The following is a 16264-nucleotide window of genomic DNA, read 5'->3' on the forward strand; positions in this document are numbered from 1 at the left end:
TCCACACATATTCAAGAAATTATAATTATCTCTCATAATAAATATCTTTCTTAAGGATCGAGTTTATCATCTCACTTTTACAAGAATCTAGTTTGTTTATCATTAGACTAACAAATTCTAGGCTAAAATAAGTATTTTAGTAGATCCAAAAATATATAAGTTTATTCGATTGATTTATGATTTAAATGTTCAAATAAATTGTTCAAGTCGATCCAAATAAGCCACAACACTCAATATCATCTTGATTGGCCAAAGGTTGACAACAAAGTGATTGTAATGTTGGTTAGTTAGGACGATCAATGAAGTCTTAACTTGTCCAACACTTAGTCGGACAAAGGCAAGACTAACATGGTTAATAATTCAACGAATGCTAAGCGTAATCATTTTCTCTGATGTTATTCACAGTAGCTAAGCTAAGGATAAACGTGTCTCTACTATTGTACATGTCAAGCTCTATAAATACACGTTTGATCATTCAATTACATAAGCAACATTCATTTTGCTCATTATGACTCTTCTTGGATGATGAGTTTCTCTTTATGATCTGAAGCTAACTTGAGCGTCAAAGTTCCTTTTGCAAGTGCCTTCACCATTGTGCTTCGTGACGGACGTTCAACACACCCTGTACACTCAGCCTTGCACTGCCACACAAAGATTAGAGGTACACTCTACTCATTTTATAAATGATCACTTGACGTCGTTTGTTGGAAGAAATCAATTCTCATTGCTATGGTTGGAATACTATGTAGAAAGCATTCTGACGGAGATTCACCTCTAAAGCAACATTCTCATATAATACCTCAATTGAAGCATGTTGAGGATCCAACTCTCAAGAGCATATTGGAAACCATATTTTAGTTCCAGACAAAATTTTTATGAAAATACAACAGTGCATCAATGAATTAGAAAATCAGTTCATGCATTACCAAAGTCATAACGTGGAGAAGTCTCCTAAGAGTTTTGTTCATGACGAACGAAACTAAAACAATAGGAAGCTAAATGAACCTGAATGTAATCATGAAAGAATTGCAACTCACTGTGAAGAAGAATCTTATCAAATAGTTGGTTTACTGGCCAAGTTTCAAAATTCATTTCCACATTCCCAAAGATTTCAAGAAACCAAGAAGAATAGAACCTTTCACCGAAGAAACTAACCCAGTGGAGCATTTTCGTGCTTTCCTGACTTCCATATCTTTCATGGGAGTTTCGAATGCTTTGGTATGTCGAAATTTTCCTCTAACTTAGAGGAAAACGGTTATGCGTTGGTACCAAACTTTTCCTTCTAGTTCAATTAAAGGGTGTGATGAACTTTCAACACAATTTGTTCATCATTTCATCACTAGCAAGAGGTTACCAAAAAATCTCATACATTAGGAAAAATCAAGATGAAAGAATGAATCATTGTGTGTTGGGAATTGGCTCATTAAGAAAATATGGGGCCCACAGATTTTATTTTGAGGCCAAATATTCAGTTTATTAGGATTTGATTTAATGGAGAACACAGTCCCGGAAATCAGGATTCAGAAGCTGAGCAGTTGATCTTCACGAGGGTTCGAGAATTCGCCTAGGTGGAGATTGTTGGGATTGGCTCATTAGGATTCCCTTGACGGTGTGGTCAGGTGGAGTGTTCCGTTTCTCATGGTGGAGCTAACGGCGATGCGAGGTTGGATATCTTCCGCTACGGATAAAGGCCATGAGGATTGCAGAAGTCAGCGAGAGGAGAAACTGACGGATCTAACAGACACAGGACGGGGCGTTGAGCAAGGTGGAGTTCGAGTGTCAGAGTACAGCGAACATGTTGACCAAGCCAGTCACCACCAATCCCGAAAATCGAAGTCAAGAAACTGAAGCCACAGATCATCACAAGGGAGTTTGGAATTCGCCAAGGTGGAGATTGTTGGGAATTGGCTCATTAGGAAAATCTGGGGCCCACGGATTTTATTTTGAGGCCAAATATTCAGTTTATTAGGATTTGATTTAATGGAGAACACAGTCCCGGAAATCAGGATTCAGAAGCTGAGCAGTTGATCTTCACGAGGGTTCGAGAATTCGCCAAGGTGGAGATTGTTGGGATTGGCTCATTATCTTATCAGTTATTTGAATTTGATGTAAGGGGATTGTAATATGGGTGTAGAGGGATTCTATCTTATCATATGGTTTTAGATAAGACTCTATCTTATCTTATGGGTTTAGATAAGATTACATCTTATCGGTTAAGATTATCTTATCTTGTAATACTAGAGTTAGTAGTGTCCTATAAATAGATAAGGTCCTTAACCCTAAAAGTGTGCTAGTGTGCACCAGGTGTGTGCGGAGTGCGCCGCAATTGGGCGGTGTGCAAGCGCGCTGCAATTCAGCGGTGTGCAAGGGTACACAGCAATTGGGCAGTTGAGAGAAACTGCTATTGCAGATGTGTGAGACAATTAGGCAGTTGAGAGAAATTGCTATTGTAAACACAATTGATTATTGAGAATCAATAAAGGGAGCTATAGCTACTCTATAACCGCAGAGGTAGCTCAATTGGTCGAACTGCGTGAACAAAGTTTCTGTGTGGTTTATTCGTGCTTTCTCGCTCTATCGTACTGTCTGAATCAAGTTGTGCCTTTTCTTTCCTCAACATTGTGAGATTTCCTTACCAAATTTGACAAGGAGGCCACACTAGTTGTAAACTTAGATTCCAAAGTCAAACTCCATTTACTATGCGAGGCAATCAAAGTAGGAACTCCTTTTCATTAGTCCCTAGCAAAGGCGCAACCGCTCGACATGGAAAAATTTAAAATTAAGAGCGGCAAAGCATGTAAATATGGAGGATAGTTTGGCTAGACCTGTTCGACAAAAGAACGAGCAAGAAAATCATTCTGAGATGAAGAATCGCGATAGAAAGAATTCTCATTTTGATCGAGAGAAAACCATCACAAGAAAAGGTTTTAGAGGCATTTCATACTATACCTTTCAAGATATATAAAGAACTAAAAGAAGCGATGAGCATTGTCTTGGCTCATATATCTCAACCCTCTAAACACAAAAATATCGATAACTCTAGATATTGTGATTTTCATGAAAATGAAAATGATGGCCACAACACACATGAATGCATTCAAATGAAAGACTCAATCGAGCATGTTGGAAATCCAAAGTTGAAAAAAACATGTGGTTAATGTGAAGCTCCACAAAAATGAGAGAGTGAAAAAGTGTGGTACATCTCTCTTGTCTTCTTGTACCAAACAGGGTTTGAATAACCATAAGCCAACATGCTGAGCAACGAGTATTTGTGCATGCACCTATGCATGTAACCATTTCTCTTGAGTGATGCTGAGACTAACCACCTTGAGACCAACCATAAACCTTAGCATCTTAGAGACACAGCTACAACGATGCCAATGCCTAAGACAATTCAATCAGATTCTGTCTCAGATGATCCTCACAGGCTTCATCACAGACACCTATGCTGCAAGCAGGATCATCAACTTCTCCACTCACTCCACTTCCATTCCCTTCCATCATTCCCTCCGAATATTCAACCACCTCCACAACCCCAACACCTTCACTTGGAACACCATCATGCGTGCCCACTTGGAACTTCACAACTCACCCCATCAAGCTCTCATCTTGTACAAGCTCTTTCTTTTGGAGAATGCAGCTCCTGATAGCTACACCTACCCAATTCTCCTCGGATCCTGCACTGCCCGGGTGGCGGTATTCGAAGGAAAGGAAATTCAGGACCATGTTGTCAAGCTGGGTTTTGGTTCTGATGTTTATGTCAGGAACACGCTGATCAAGTTGTATGCTGTTTGCGGGGACATGGTGGGTGCCCGCAAAGTGTTTGAGGAAATTCCTGTGTTGGATTTGGTTTCTTGGAATACCCTATTGTCTGGGTATGTTCAGACGGGTGATGTGGAGGAAGCAGAACGCGTGTACGGCCGGATGCCGGAGAGGAACACAATTGCTTCCAACTCGATGGTGGCACTCTTTGGAAGGAAGGGTCTTGTTGCGAAGGCGCGCGAGCTTTCGGATGGGATTCGGGGAAAGGATATGGTTTCGTGGAGTGCGATGATTTCTTGTTATGAACAGAATGGGATGTATGAGGATGCGCTGGTTTTGTTTGTGGATATGAATGCTAATGGGGTGATGGTGGATGAGGTGGTTGTGGTTAGTGCTATCTCTGCTTGTTCGCGCCTGTCAATTGTCCCGACAGGGAAGTCAGTGCATGGCTTGGCTGCAAAAGTTGGAATTGAAGCTTATGTTAGCCTTCAGAATGCCTTGATATTTTTGTACTCAAGTTGTGGGGAGATATTGGATGCTCAGAAAATTTTCAATGGGGGTGTCCTCTTGGATCAGATATCTTGGAACTCAATGATATCTGGGTACTTGAGGTGTGGTTCAGTTGAGGATGCTGAGACATTATTTTCTTCCATGCCTGAGAAGGATGTTGTGTCTTGGAGTGCTATGATATCAGGTTATACTCAAAATGAACGTTACTCAGAGGCTCTGGATTTATTCCAGGAGATGCAGCTTCATGGAATGAGGCCAGATGAGACTGCTTTGGTGAGTGTCATCTCAGCATGCACCCATCTGGCTGCTTTGGACTTGGGCAAATGGGTTCATGCTTATATAAGAAAAAATAAGTTACGGGTTAATGTTGAACTAGGCACGACACTTATGGATATGTATTTGAAATCTGGCTGTGTGGACGATGCACTAGAGGTTTTTTATGCTATGGAGGAAAAGCGGGATTCTACCTGGAATGCTCTCATTGGTGGGTTGGCAATGAATGGTTTGGTAGAAAAGTCCCTTAACATGTTTGCAGAAATGAAGAATACTGGAACACTTCCTAATGAGATAACATTTGTGGCAGTTCTTGGAGCCTGTCGGCACATGGGCCTAGTGGACGAGGGACGCCGCTACTTTAGTTCTATGATCCAAGAACACAAAATAGAGCCAAACGTTAAGCACTATGGATGCATGGTTGATCTTTTAGGACGTGCAGGTTTGCTTAAAGAAGCAGAAGAACTGATTGAGACTATGCCAATGGCACCTGATGTTTCTACTTGGGGTGCTTTGCTTGGGGCTTGTAGAAAACACCAGAACAATGAAATGGGGGAGAGGGTGGGAAGAAAGCTCATTCAGCTTCAGCCTGACCATGATGGTTTCCATGTATTATTGTCAAATATATATGCTTCAAAAGGAAATTGGGGCGATGTTCTTGAAATTAGAGGAATTATGTCACAACATGGGGTTGTGAAGACACCTGGTTGTAGCGTGATTGAAGCAAATGGAACAGTTCATGAGTTCCTAGCAGGAGATATGACACACCCTCAGATAAATGACATCGAGCACATGCTAGATGTAGTGGCTGCAAAACTTAAGATTGAGGGCTATTCACCAATTACAAGTGAGGTTTCACTTGATATAGATGAAGAAGAGAAAGAAACTGTCCTTTCAAGGCACAGTGAGAAACTTGCAGTTGCCTTTGGACTTATCACTATTGTTCCACCAATTCCAATCAGAATAATGAAGAATTTGCGCATATGTAATGATTGCCACACAGTAATGAAGTTAATCTCCAAAGCTTTTAATCGTGAAATTGTGGTACGGGATCGTCATCGCTTTCATCACTTTAAGCATGGATCTTGTTCCTGCATGGATTTTTGGTAGCAAAACTGCAAGTGCAATTAAAGTGAATGTGTCTCCTATGCTCTAAGAAGGTGCACTCAAAATTTTTATAGTGCTCTGGACTCCAACATCAAAGCATGCATAGAAGATTATTTCAAGATTTGGTATGTTTCCTTTTGCATAATCAAATTTTGTTCATTCTTATGCTGCAAGGGAGACTAAAAGCATTGTTGGTAAAGTTTGGAGAATTAGAGCATACTATACTTCTTAGTATTCGTGTTATGCCTAACTCTACCCCCAAAAGCTAGCTCGTAAGGTGGGGATTGCCAATCCCTTTATAAGTTCTATGTTGGCTTTACTTCTAATCCATGTGGGGATCTCAACAATACTTCAGCAGATATCAATATAATTTTCCTGATGTTGATTAACAATGTTAGCTCCAAGAGTCTGAAATGAATCAATATGTATTTAATGTATTATTAGGTTACTTGGGGTTGTGGATACATGGTGTTGATGGAGCATGCATTGAGGGGTCGGCCTATTTTCTTGGTGAAGTTTGCAAAAATCCAATTAGCATTGGCCTCTGTTTTGGCCTTCATTAGTATCTCTGAGTCAGTAACCATCATTGTGAAGCTGGCTTGAAATACTATTGATGAGTGATGTAACTGCTTTTTCCCATGCACATTACAGTGGCTTTGCTCGGCTTGTTGAGTTAAACAGACCGCTCAATTGCCATTTCTTTCGTCACCTGATGTGTGCAAATGAGTTCCAAAAGTTCCTGCCCCGATGCGTTTAATCCACGCATTCCTTCCAAAGGCACCAATTGAGATTAGCCAGGGCCAATGTGCTTGACATATTTAACAAGGATTTTCTTTGCCTAACAGGCTAACACTGCTGTCATTGTAAGTCTTCAGTGTGATGCTGCTAAACCTTATATTTCTCATGTTTGTGCGGCCCTTTTTAGAGAGCTCCAGAAAAGGCAGATAGCATAGCTAGTCAAGTCTCTTTCATCATTTTTGTCACTCTTTCTGATAAAACATGACTCTTCAATTGTTCTTGATACTTGATACTATGAACTGTGTTTAGCCTGATGTATTTGTTGTTGGAGTGATCAATGTAGTGCTTTGATTCTTTAACTTGCCCAAGCATAATTGAAGCCCAGTCCCTGATATTTTATATCACTTTGATATTTCAGTGCTTACCCAAAAAAAAACTTTGATATTTCAGTACAATTTTCAAGTTGTTGACTTTCTAATCTTCAAATTAGTAACTCAAAATATGAAAATTTTGGCATCTTTTCAGTTGTCTGTCATGCAGTGACATTAATTGCTGAAATGAGATAGTGTGCTTAATTCAGAGCCAAAGCCAGTGCTTACAGAGATATATGTGGTGGTCTGAAGTCTGAACCGTAACCTTGAAATGAATTATGGGTCAATTCCATGGCTTTATTGAGTTTCCCACAAATGAGAAGAAATTGGAGAGAGAGAATCTACTATCTCACTTTTATACTTCTCTAACTCCAACAATTTATTTACCATTATTTTTAAATATTTAATATCAAGGACAAATTTAATTTTACATAAAAATATTAATATTTTCTATTATTGCTTTCTATTCAACAAAACTAAACAAAAGACCATCTACCACATGATTTCTCTTCATTTTCTCTCTTATTTCTCTTATACTAATCATCTTAAAAATCCACTATTTTTTCTCACCACCTTCTATTTTCTCTTCTTCTTATACTCTCTACTCTAACCAAACACAACCTAGTTGTGCTAAGAATTTGAAAATGACCAATTGATTCATCGTTGTTTGTTGAAATTCAAATAGCTAGGAGCTGTTCCATGTTGATAGGAGATGTGTATTTTGGATGTCCACTAAAAAGTCTATCCACAACAATGCGAATGGCTGCCTCGGAAGGATGGACTGCATCCCAGAAGACATGGTCTTTTCTGTTCGAACAAATATTTGAAATTGGAAGGCATGGAATCTGGGCATTCAGCTCACCAAGTCCACAACAAGCACCTTTCACATTTGCAAATCCTGAAAACAGTGAAAAGTAAAGATATAAGTTAATTATAGGCAAATATAGTGCTATAAAGCTCATGTTATGCCCATGTGAATTTAATGGAAACAGTCTTATCTTGCATTTTTTTGCAAGATGCTGATTCCACATATTGAACTTGTAATCGCAAAGTCGCATGGCAGCAACCTTCTCGTTGCGCCAAGATTCGCCCTCAAATTAAGTTAATTATGCATTGGAAATTAAATGTGACAATTTAATACCGTAAGAAGATGGACTCTGGATGAGATCTTGGAGGGCAGCATAGGTATCGAAGTAGGAGTAACTCAAGTCCTTCTTCTCTGATTGCCATTCCTTTAACATGGATTGAAGGACTTCATCATATTTAGCCGCTAACAAATTGGCTTCTGAAAAGCATTCTGTTTTCTTGTTCTTGGCCCTGTATGCGGGGCAGCATCCAAGTGCAGCTACACCAACAATCTCAAATTTCCTTGCACCGTTGTTGTATAATCTCTGCCACAAAGTTACCAAAACCAAAATGAAAATCATGCCAACATCATTTTTTTTTGTTAAGCATCATGCCAACATCATAAGTTTTCTTACCTTCTAAATGTTTTTAAAACCGGATGGTTATTGAACTGATGAAGGCACCAATTTAATAGTTCGACCGTGGTTGAACCCATAATAATTAACTATATATATTAATATATTATATATCAAATAATTTATTAACATAAAATATTAAGAAATATTATTTAAGTCAAATTAAATTTTAAACTAACATAAAATCATCATAATGTATATTTTATAAGATAAAAATGAATAGTAAAAAGTTGAAAATAGTAATCCATGTATATGAGCATTCTAATTGAATAAGAAATATATTTATTAAATTCAAAATTGAAAAATATAATTTATCTGATTTTTTTTTTTAGAATTTGTTTAAATATGAACATTTCAAATTGGTTCAAGCCAGTTCAACAATATCAATTTTTTCGATTCTAAGACTCTCTCTCCGGTTTTTATCTCCAATTGAACCGATTACTTTACCGGTTCTTAGTTAAATAAATCGGACTAGCCGGTCTGGTTTTTGACAAGAGAAGTAGCTAGCAAGTAGTGTATAATGATACTATTGTGTTTACTACCTGTAGGTGCACTTTTAGTGAGGAAGCCATGGAATCCGCAAACTGTTGTGGAGTGCTTTTGTTTTGAGTTACATTTGAGCCAAAATAACCAAAGATATCGTTGCTACCAATCACAACAAGGAAGATGGATTTTGAGAGGCGTTTCTGAAGAGTAGATGCTCCTATCTGTTGTGTCAATTGTTCATGCACTTTTGAATAGAAGTCCACTTGCTTTGTCAACGGTATTGATTGCTTCTACAAAATATATATGTCACCAGCGGTAAATAAATAGCTCAGTATGGAGAATATTTTCATTATTTTCTCATCATTTTAATCTTTAGGGATAACAACTGGTGTTTTGGGTCATTTGCCTTTTTATCTTCTGACCACTTTTTCTTGGTCAAATACTTACAAGTACTTCAATTTTATTCTTATGATTTTTCTACACATATGGAAAATGAAGCGTAGACATAGTGCATGAGTGTGCAAACTCATCTATCACGTGTTTAAAATTCTTTTTTTTTATAATAAGATTGAATTGAGAGTGTCAATAATCGAATTCTAGATCACTTAATCATAGAAACATCTCTAATATTGTATCATGAACTAATTATAACAAAAGCTTAATTAACTTGTTAGGTAATGGTACATGAATGTCTTACATTATAAATTTATTATGCAAGATGACATTTCATTTAGTCATAGAGACTCTTGTACCATGTTATGAATCAATTATTCCAAAAAAAATTAGGTAAATAACACATGAATGTATGATTTTATATTATATTTCTAAAAAAAAATCCCGATTTTTTTATCCTCACTTGATATTTATGTTATCACTCATTTATGGCTACATCTCTTCAACATATAAACATCAACAATTGTTTGTCTTGGTTAGTTGTGGAGCCCACATCCATGGCCCCATCTCTTTCCCTGAAAGGCTCACTTATGGTTCACTTGTAGTATCAGATTGCAAAATCACTTGTTCATAAATATATATCCTTACAACTTTTTTTTTCTCCCAATTTCTATAATTTTTCTTTATATAAATCACTTCTCTTTTTTCTCATCATATAACTTAAAGTCCCCGTATAATAGCTCAAGTGGTAGGAGTTGGGGGACATATAGGTGGGTTGGAGGATGTACAGGGATCGATTCTTGGCGGGTACAATTTATATTTCCGATGACCAAAAAAATCATATAACTTAAAGATCATTTTGATCGAAAAGATATAAGGTTAAATACTTTGCTTTATGAAAAATTAAAAATATTTCCATCTCTATTAATTTTGTTTTATTATATTAATTTAATTAGTTCACTTACTTCATTATCTTTTTCATACTATTTCAAGACAAAAGTGAACAAGAACTAATAAACAAAATTGGAAAGAGACAGGAGCAGTACTAACAGAAGTATCATCTGTGCCGTCAAAAATTCCAGCACCTCCAGAGGCAAAGTTAACCCCTTCCAAGTAGGATACGTTCTTGTGGTGGTTGGCCTTTAACACTAGGGACAGGTAAGCTGGTGATGTGGGAAGGCCCACTTTTTCAGCTGCCATTCATTTCATCCAAATATATTAGTAATTAGGAAAACACAACTGGTATATATTATTTCTAAGCCTTATTTCTATTGTCATGCATGCCTAGCCTCAATCAATCACATTAACTTTTGGTAGTACTATACAAGTTTGCTTCCATGTTCTAATTCCAATAATAAGGGGAAAAAAAAGTAAAACTTGTGTTCCTTTTCCTATGTCCATAGGACTGAAATCTTATATGTCTGGTTATGATTTCTCAGTCTTACCTGCCCCATCTTATCAATAAAATTATGTTATATTATTTAAAAAAACATAAATATTGCAATTAAAATTTAACATGAGTGGATTCTAATTAACATGTCATAATTATATTGGTAAGAAAGAAAATGAGACACAGACAAAGGCATATATAAGATTTCAATCATTCATAAGGCATTAAGGCATGATTTAATGTATGTTTGGATCAATTTTCTTCCTTAAGAATCAATTGACACTTATTAGCTAATATATAGAGTAATTTATTTTATAATTTATTTTGATTTTAGAATCAATTAAGTGTATGGACTTATATGGAGTTTGATGTCTCTTTTATGCTTTTGGGAATCATCCTCAGTGGCATGAATTTCTCAAAGGAGAAAACATTGGATAAAGCAAATTATATAAGATAAAACAAGTGCTATTCCAATTCAAAATAGGTAAGCAGAGAAGCTATAGATTGTATGAAAGTTTGAAGAACCAACAAAGAGCCAATCTTGAATCACATTCACATACCAATTAAATCTGCAGCATTCTTTCCATTGCTGAACCTGCCAGTGGGTTTCTTAGTTGGAAAATCAATTCCATAGTAAGGAAGAATTGCCTTTGCAAGGGAAAGACTCAAGTAATTGTTGTTGCCAACATCAACAAGTGAGTCTCCAAACACATAAACAGCCGGGGCCTTTTTTTGAGCCTCTGAGGAGGAGAATCCAAAGCTGAAGAAGAAGATGAAGAAACAGAGAAACAAAGAATGAAAGGAATTCCCCATCTTTTGGGAATTGGAATTTAATTTGTGTTTCCTTTATAGTGTATGTGTATGTGACGGTTGAGAAGGGTTGGTAAGAGATTTAAAGATGCAATAACTGGACAAGAGAGTAGTAGTAATAGATACTACGTGTGAAAAGAAGAATTGGATTGAAGTAGTGAGAGATAGTGGAGCAAATTTAAAACAGCACACTCTAGATTCATGTTGTTGTTATTTTGTTTTGTTTTGTTAGGTAATGGTAATGGATATTGATGAAACAGCCAGCATTACAATCTCTTGCAATTGCAACCAAATCACATCTTTCTAATCAATTCATATCCTTGAAACGCTCATCTGTCCTTATAATAAGGCATTTTTTTAGATTAAGAATCCGTTTTCTTTTTCTATTTTTGAATGGTAATATTATTTAGTTGGAGTCTCAGATCTAACTCTGAAAGCATAAAAAGACCCACCAAAGCCCTTTTCGATTATTAATGTTTTTGTGAAATAATGTTATGCTTTTGTGATTTTGATATGAATTAAACAAGGTATCTCATTATAATTTACCATTTGGCTAAAGAATCATTAAAAAGAGAGTACAAGAGATACTTCAACTCATATATAAACTAATTTGGTAGGCACAAAAGAGGATATATATAATGCTCGAGTGATTGTGGTAATCTCGTTGATGCTTTGCAAACAGGACTGACATTACCAGCTTCTAGGATTATGAAGATATCATGCGTATCCGCCGGTTGATGGGCAACCTTGAGGACATGAAGCCGGTCGATCCACATAACGCGAGACAAGAACAATACAGCGGATGCACTGTCTCGGGAAGCTTGTAGAATTGGATCTCCGGTTCAAGTTTGGAGGAGACCCCCCTCTTTTGATTATGTGTCGTTATATTTAGATGCTATTAACTAGTTTCTCTTTTTCTGTTAATTTTCCTCTTATAAAAAAAATATACAACGGATTAACAAAAGAAAAATGAAAATCTCTAAATCTACATCTTAGTCAAGATGAAAAGCTTTTAACTCCGTCCACAAAAGATGCAATACATGAAGTCCCATTTTAGAAAATTATATCATTACAAGCAATTTGGCTTATCCAAAAAAAAATATCATTACAAGCACTTTAAGTGGACTAAATGATAGCAAACCAAACAACTGTCGACACCTTCTTTGACAGCTTACCATGCAAGAGTTAACAAATTGTGAAAAATTAGCCTTGCAATCAATATAAAATATTGTGTCGACTCCAAATCAATTAAGATAATTTTGTCGGACAAAGTAGGAAAATGAACAAGAGAATAACACATGAGAACATGATTCATTACCAATTTTACATAAATGACATAAAACATTATTATTTTTCAAGGCAACTCCTCTGTGGAACAAATTATCTCTTGCCTACAACCTTTCAAGATAGATTTGCCAACCAAAAGCTGGAACTTTTGGTGATAAAACACTTGATCAAAGAAGCTTTAAGAACGCACTATCCACATTACCAGGATTATGTTGCAAAGTTACAAAAGTTGAATGCGCTTAGAAGTCCACTAAAACTTCAGCTTTCCAACATGTGTCATCGGAATCCTGCTTAGGCACATCAGCTTGACTAACAACCCACATCAAGAAGTCGGTTTTTTTATTTATTTCTAAGGTATCCCAACAACCGACAGCTATGAGACTATTATCTTCAAGATTTGAAGACCACATTAACCACTAGAATTAATTGATGCCCTCTCAAATCTCAACCATCCATCCACCACAATGATATCCATTTTAAAAACCTCCTCTTATAACCATGCACCATTTTAAAAACCTCCTCTTATAACCATACACATCTATACATAGCACAATACCTTGTACCTAGTACTTTTCCCCTAAACTCTCTCGTTCTCAACCAACAACCTCCACCACCGCCGATCCGCTATTAACAAGCACCCTTGTATTGAGTTGAAGTATCTCTTGTACTTCATTTCAATATATATTACATTGCTTATAAAAAAACAAGTAAGAAATATATAGAAAGTTATTTAAGTTACTTTATATTTTTAATTAATAATATTTTTCTAATTGTAGCGACACAATTTACTTTTTATATATATAACATATTGTTCTTTAAAAAAATAGCCAAGTGTTCCTCTGATTTCATTATGGTGGTGCAGGCCGTGAGGCAAGGTGGTGTGTAAGCATGACGAGAATTCGAGAAAGACGCTTCAATGCTCAAGTTAGTTTAATATTAGATGAGGGAAATTTCATTCTTTACTAAAGATCGAATGAGCAAATGAATTATGTTTATGTTTCAGAGTGATCAAATTTGTATTTATAGCAGTGAATTGATCAATGTTTGAGATGTATTACCATTTTAGACTGTCATTTTGGCTGAACAGTACATAAACTGCGTTTGAGATGTTGTGACCGAGATAAAATGAGTGATTACCCATTGTGGGGATGATCGTCTCTTTGACTTTTGACTTTGGCTGGCCTTATATGGCTGAGATGATGACTATAACATTTTTTTAGAACAGAACACATATATCTTAATTAAAGTAGAAATATAATTCTTCTCCTACTCAGATCCTAAAATTGTCACTATCAATAAGAAAAAAATCTTCAAGGGGAAAAAATCTTTGTTGCTTTGCCTTCTTGTTTCGATTTAATTGAATGAACACAGTAACAATGACAGCATGAGCCAACAATGTCAAAGTGTCCAGAATTCCATAAAAGGAAGCTTCATTAAGAGGCTTTACCTTGTAATTAATAATCTGAACATAAACGCATTCAAAGTCTTAAGATTTGGTAGATGTCCGGAGTCCTTATTTAAGGATCTTAAAATAAGATCCGGATTTTATTAGATCTCATCATTGGAGCTATCCTAGGTGGCATGAGATCTTAGTTTTTGCTAAGATCCGTGCCTTAGCTCATGTACTCTCAAATGTGGGATCTTAAACAAAATAATATTTTTTTTCTCTCTCCCTCAATAAAAAATCAAAGTGTAAAATAGGGAGAGAAATAAATAATATAAATATATTTGGTACTGTGGGTCCAGTCAGAAGTAAAATAAGATCTCAACCACTAGAGTGAAATGTGCATAGGGACCTTATGAGTGTCTTAAATCCTATGTGGCAATCTGGGCCCACAAAAAATGAGTTAAGTCACAAGATAAGATCTCACCATTGGAGATGCTCTAATGGGCTAAGTATATATAGCAGTAAACGTTGACAAGTGAGAACCCATAAATGGGAATAGAACAGCCCACTACCAACGGTGCATGTAATGGACAAAGTGATCTTGGCTTCTCTTGAAACGTGTGCCATCATATGAAATCGGGCATTTTTAAGCCTCAATAATGTTTAATTTTTGTGTAATGTGTATGAAGAATGAATTATTGAGAAAAATTACTCACTTAATATTATCTTCAAACTTGAATAGAATTTTTTTTTAAAGTTTCAAACTTGAATAGAATTAGTCTCATAACAATGACTTCAGATATATATTAATAAATAAAAAAAGAGCATTGTTATATCTTCTTACTTCATCATCCTACAAATTCTCTTACACCCTAAATGGAGAAAGGAGTAAATGTTTTTTACATACTAAAGGCAATAATTTATTGCTTCATTCAATGTGTAGAGGATTTATAAGAAAATTAATAAGAGGATAAATCATTTTCCATAAAAATCTATATCTATATATATATGAAAATAAGGTTTTCTTCTAGAAACCTATGACACATGGCACCCCCTAAGTCTTCCATTTTCCCTCCAAGAAAAAAAAACTCATCCTACTTTTTTGTCCCAACATAAAACCATGACTCACCATAATTATTGTGGGCTAATTTAATTACAATTTTAATTTTCAGTTTTCTTTTATAATCAGAAATTTGAAACAATTGCAAAACACATGCCTAACATTCAAAAAATTAAACAATACGGAATTTTTTTGTTACATAATAAATGGAATTTGTTATTATGTAAAAAGAGATATTAACAAAAAAAGGATTGAAACCCAGATTCTTTTTTATTAATTTTTTTTTTTACAGCAAAATATATTGAAACCCAGCTTTTTTTTCATACAAAATTATTACAACACAGCTTTTAAAATAAAAATTTCATAATGTTTTAACATGATAAATAAATAATGCAAAATTATAAGTTAAACCCCCATATTTATTTTTATCAAAAAAAAACCCCATATAACCCAGCTTTTAAAATAATACCAAAGAAAAGATGATTTGCAATACAATTATATTAAAAAAATTCATTCAAATAATTTAAAAAAATTTCCTATTTTAAACAACCATTGTTTTTTTTTTGGATCTAAACAACCTTTGTTAATACCGCCAAACTCATTAAGTTTCTACCTAAATTAGAAATGTTTTCCTATTTTTAATAACCATCAATGCTAAAATTGATTGAATAGGTTTTAAAATAATGTTTTAAAAATATTTCCGGCAAAAATTGACTAAACAAATATTACCGGAAAAAATATATTAAAAAAATACAACTTAGATATTCCAGCTTCGTTTTTTTTATTTTAAAATACAACTATATTGAAAAAGTCTTTCAAATTTCAAAATTTTTCCTATTTTAAACCAACCATGATTTTTATTCAAAAAAAAAACCATCATTATTAAGCTTTTTCAGAATCATTTTAATGATATTTTAATGCTGAATTTGGACGAGGAATTTTCTTGATTGCATTATGCTATATTTAAAATCCTAATTCTAGCAATAATATACTCCTCCCTTGATTATACCAAATATTCATTTTATCAATTAAATTTCAGCGGAAGTGAAATCTTGAGGTGCACACTGTGGGAAGATTTCGCTCAACAGTTTTTACAATATGTTGCTGAAGGACACGATGGTCCAGTGATTCTTATTCTACAGTTGGCTAAAATAAAAATGTACAAAGGTACTGACATGTATTACGAAAAAAATCGTATTTTATTTATTA

General features: G+C 35.2%; 2 protein-coding genes across 2 annotated transcripts; one reads left to right on the top strand and one right to left on the bottom strand.

Annotated features, from left to right (window-relative positions):
• The first annotated feature begins 2988 nt into the window (after positions 1–2988).
• LOC130722997 (pentatricopeptide repeat-containing protein At3g62890-like) lies at positions 2989–6089 on the top strand. The gene has a single exon (XM_057573905.1). The coding sequence runs from the start codon at positions 3310–3312 to the stop codon at positions 5653–5655; it is 2346 nt and encodes a 781-aa protein (XP_057429888.1). The 5' UTR covers positions 2989–3309; the 3' UTR covers positions 5656–6089.
• A 1025-nt stretch (positions 6090–7114) lies between these two features.
• On the bottom strand, positions 7115–11504 carry LOC130722999 (GDSL esterase/lipase At5g55050-like). The gene is made up of 5 exons (XM_057573906.1): positions 11072–11504; positions 10172–10314; positions 8785–9018; positions 7903–8152; positions 7115–7659 (listed from the first exon to the last, which is right to left on the bottom strand). The coding sequence occupies exons 1-5, from the start codon at positions 11322–11324 to the stop codon at positions 7439–7441; spliced, it is 1101 nt and encodes a 366-aa protein (XP_057429889.1). The 5' UTR covers positions 11325–11504; the 3' UTR covers positions 7115–7438.
• Between the last annotated feature and the right edge of the window lie 4760 nt (positions 11505–16264).

The sequence above is a fragment of the Lotus japonicus genome, chromosome 6 (assembly GCF_012489685.1).
Source record: "Lotus japonicus ecotype B-129 chromosome 6, LjGifu_v1.2".
Taxonomy (NCBI): Eukaryota; Viridiplantae; Streptophyta; class Magnoliopsida; order Fabales; family Fabaceae; genus Lotus; species Lotus japonicus.

Excerpts from the sequence above, each read along its gene's own strand:
- LOC130722997 (XM_057573905.1), top strand. The coding sequence starts at position 3,310 with ATGCTGAGACTAACCACCTTGAGACCAACCATAAACCTTAGCATCTTA.
- LOC130722999 (XM_057573906.1), bottom strand. The coding sequence starts at position 11,324 with ATGGGGAATTCCTTTCATTCTTTGTTTCTCTGTTTCTTCATCTTCTTC. Across the intron at positions 9,019-10,171 it reads ACGGCACAGATGATACTTCT|AAGCAATCAATACCGTTGAC; the intron begins GTTAGTACTGCT and ends TATATTTTGTAG. Across the intron at positions 7,660-7,902 it reads CCAGAGTCCATCTTCTTACG|GATTTGCAAATGTGAAAGGT; the intron begins GTATTAAATTGT and ends CACTGTTTTCAG.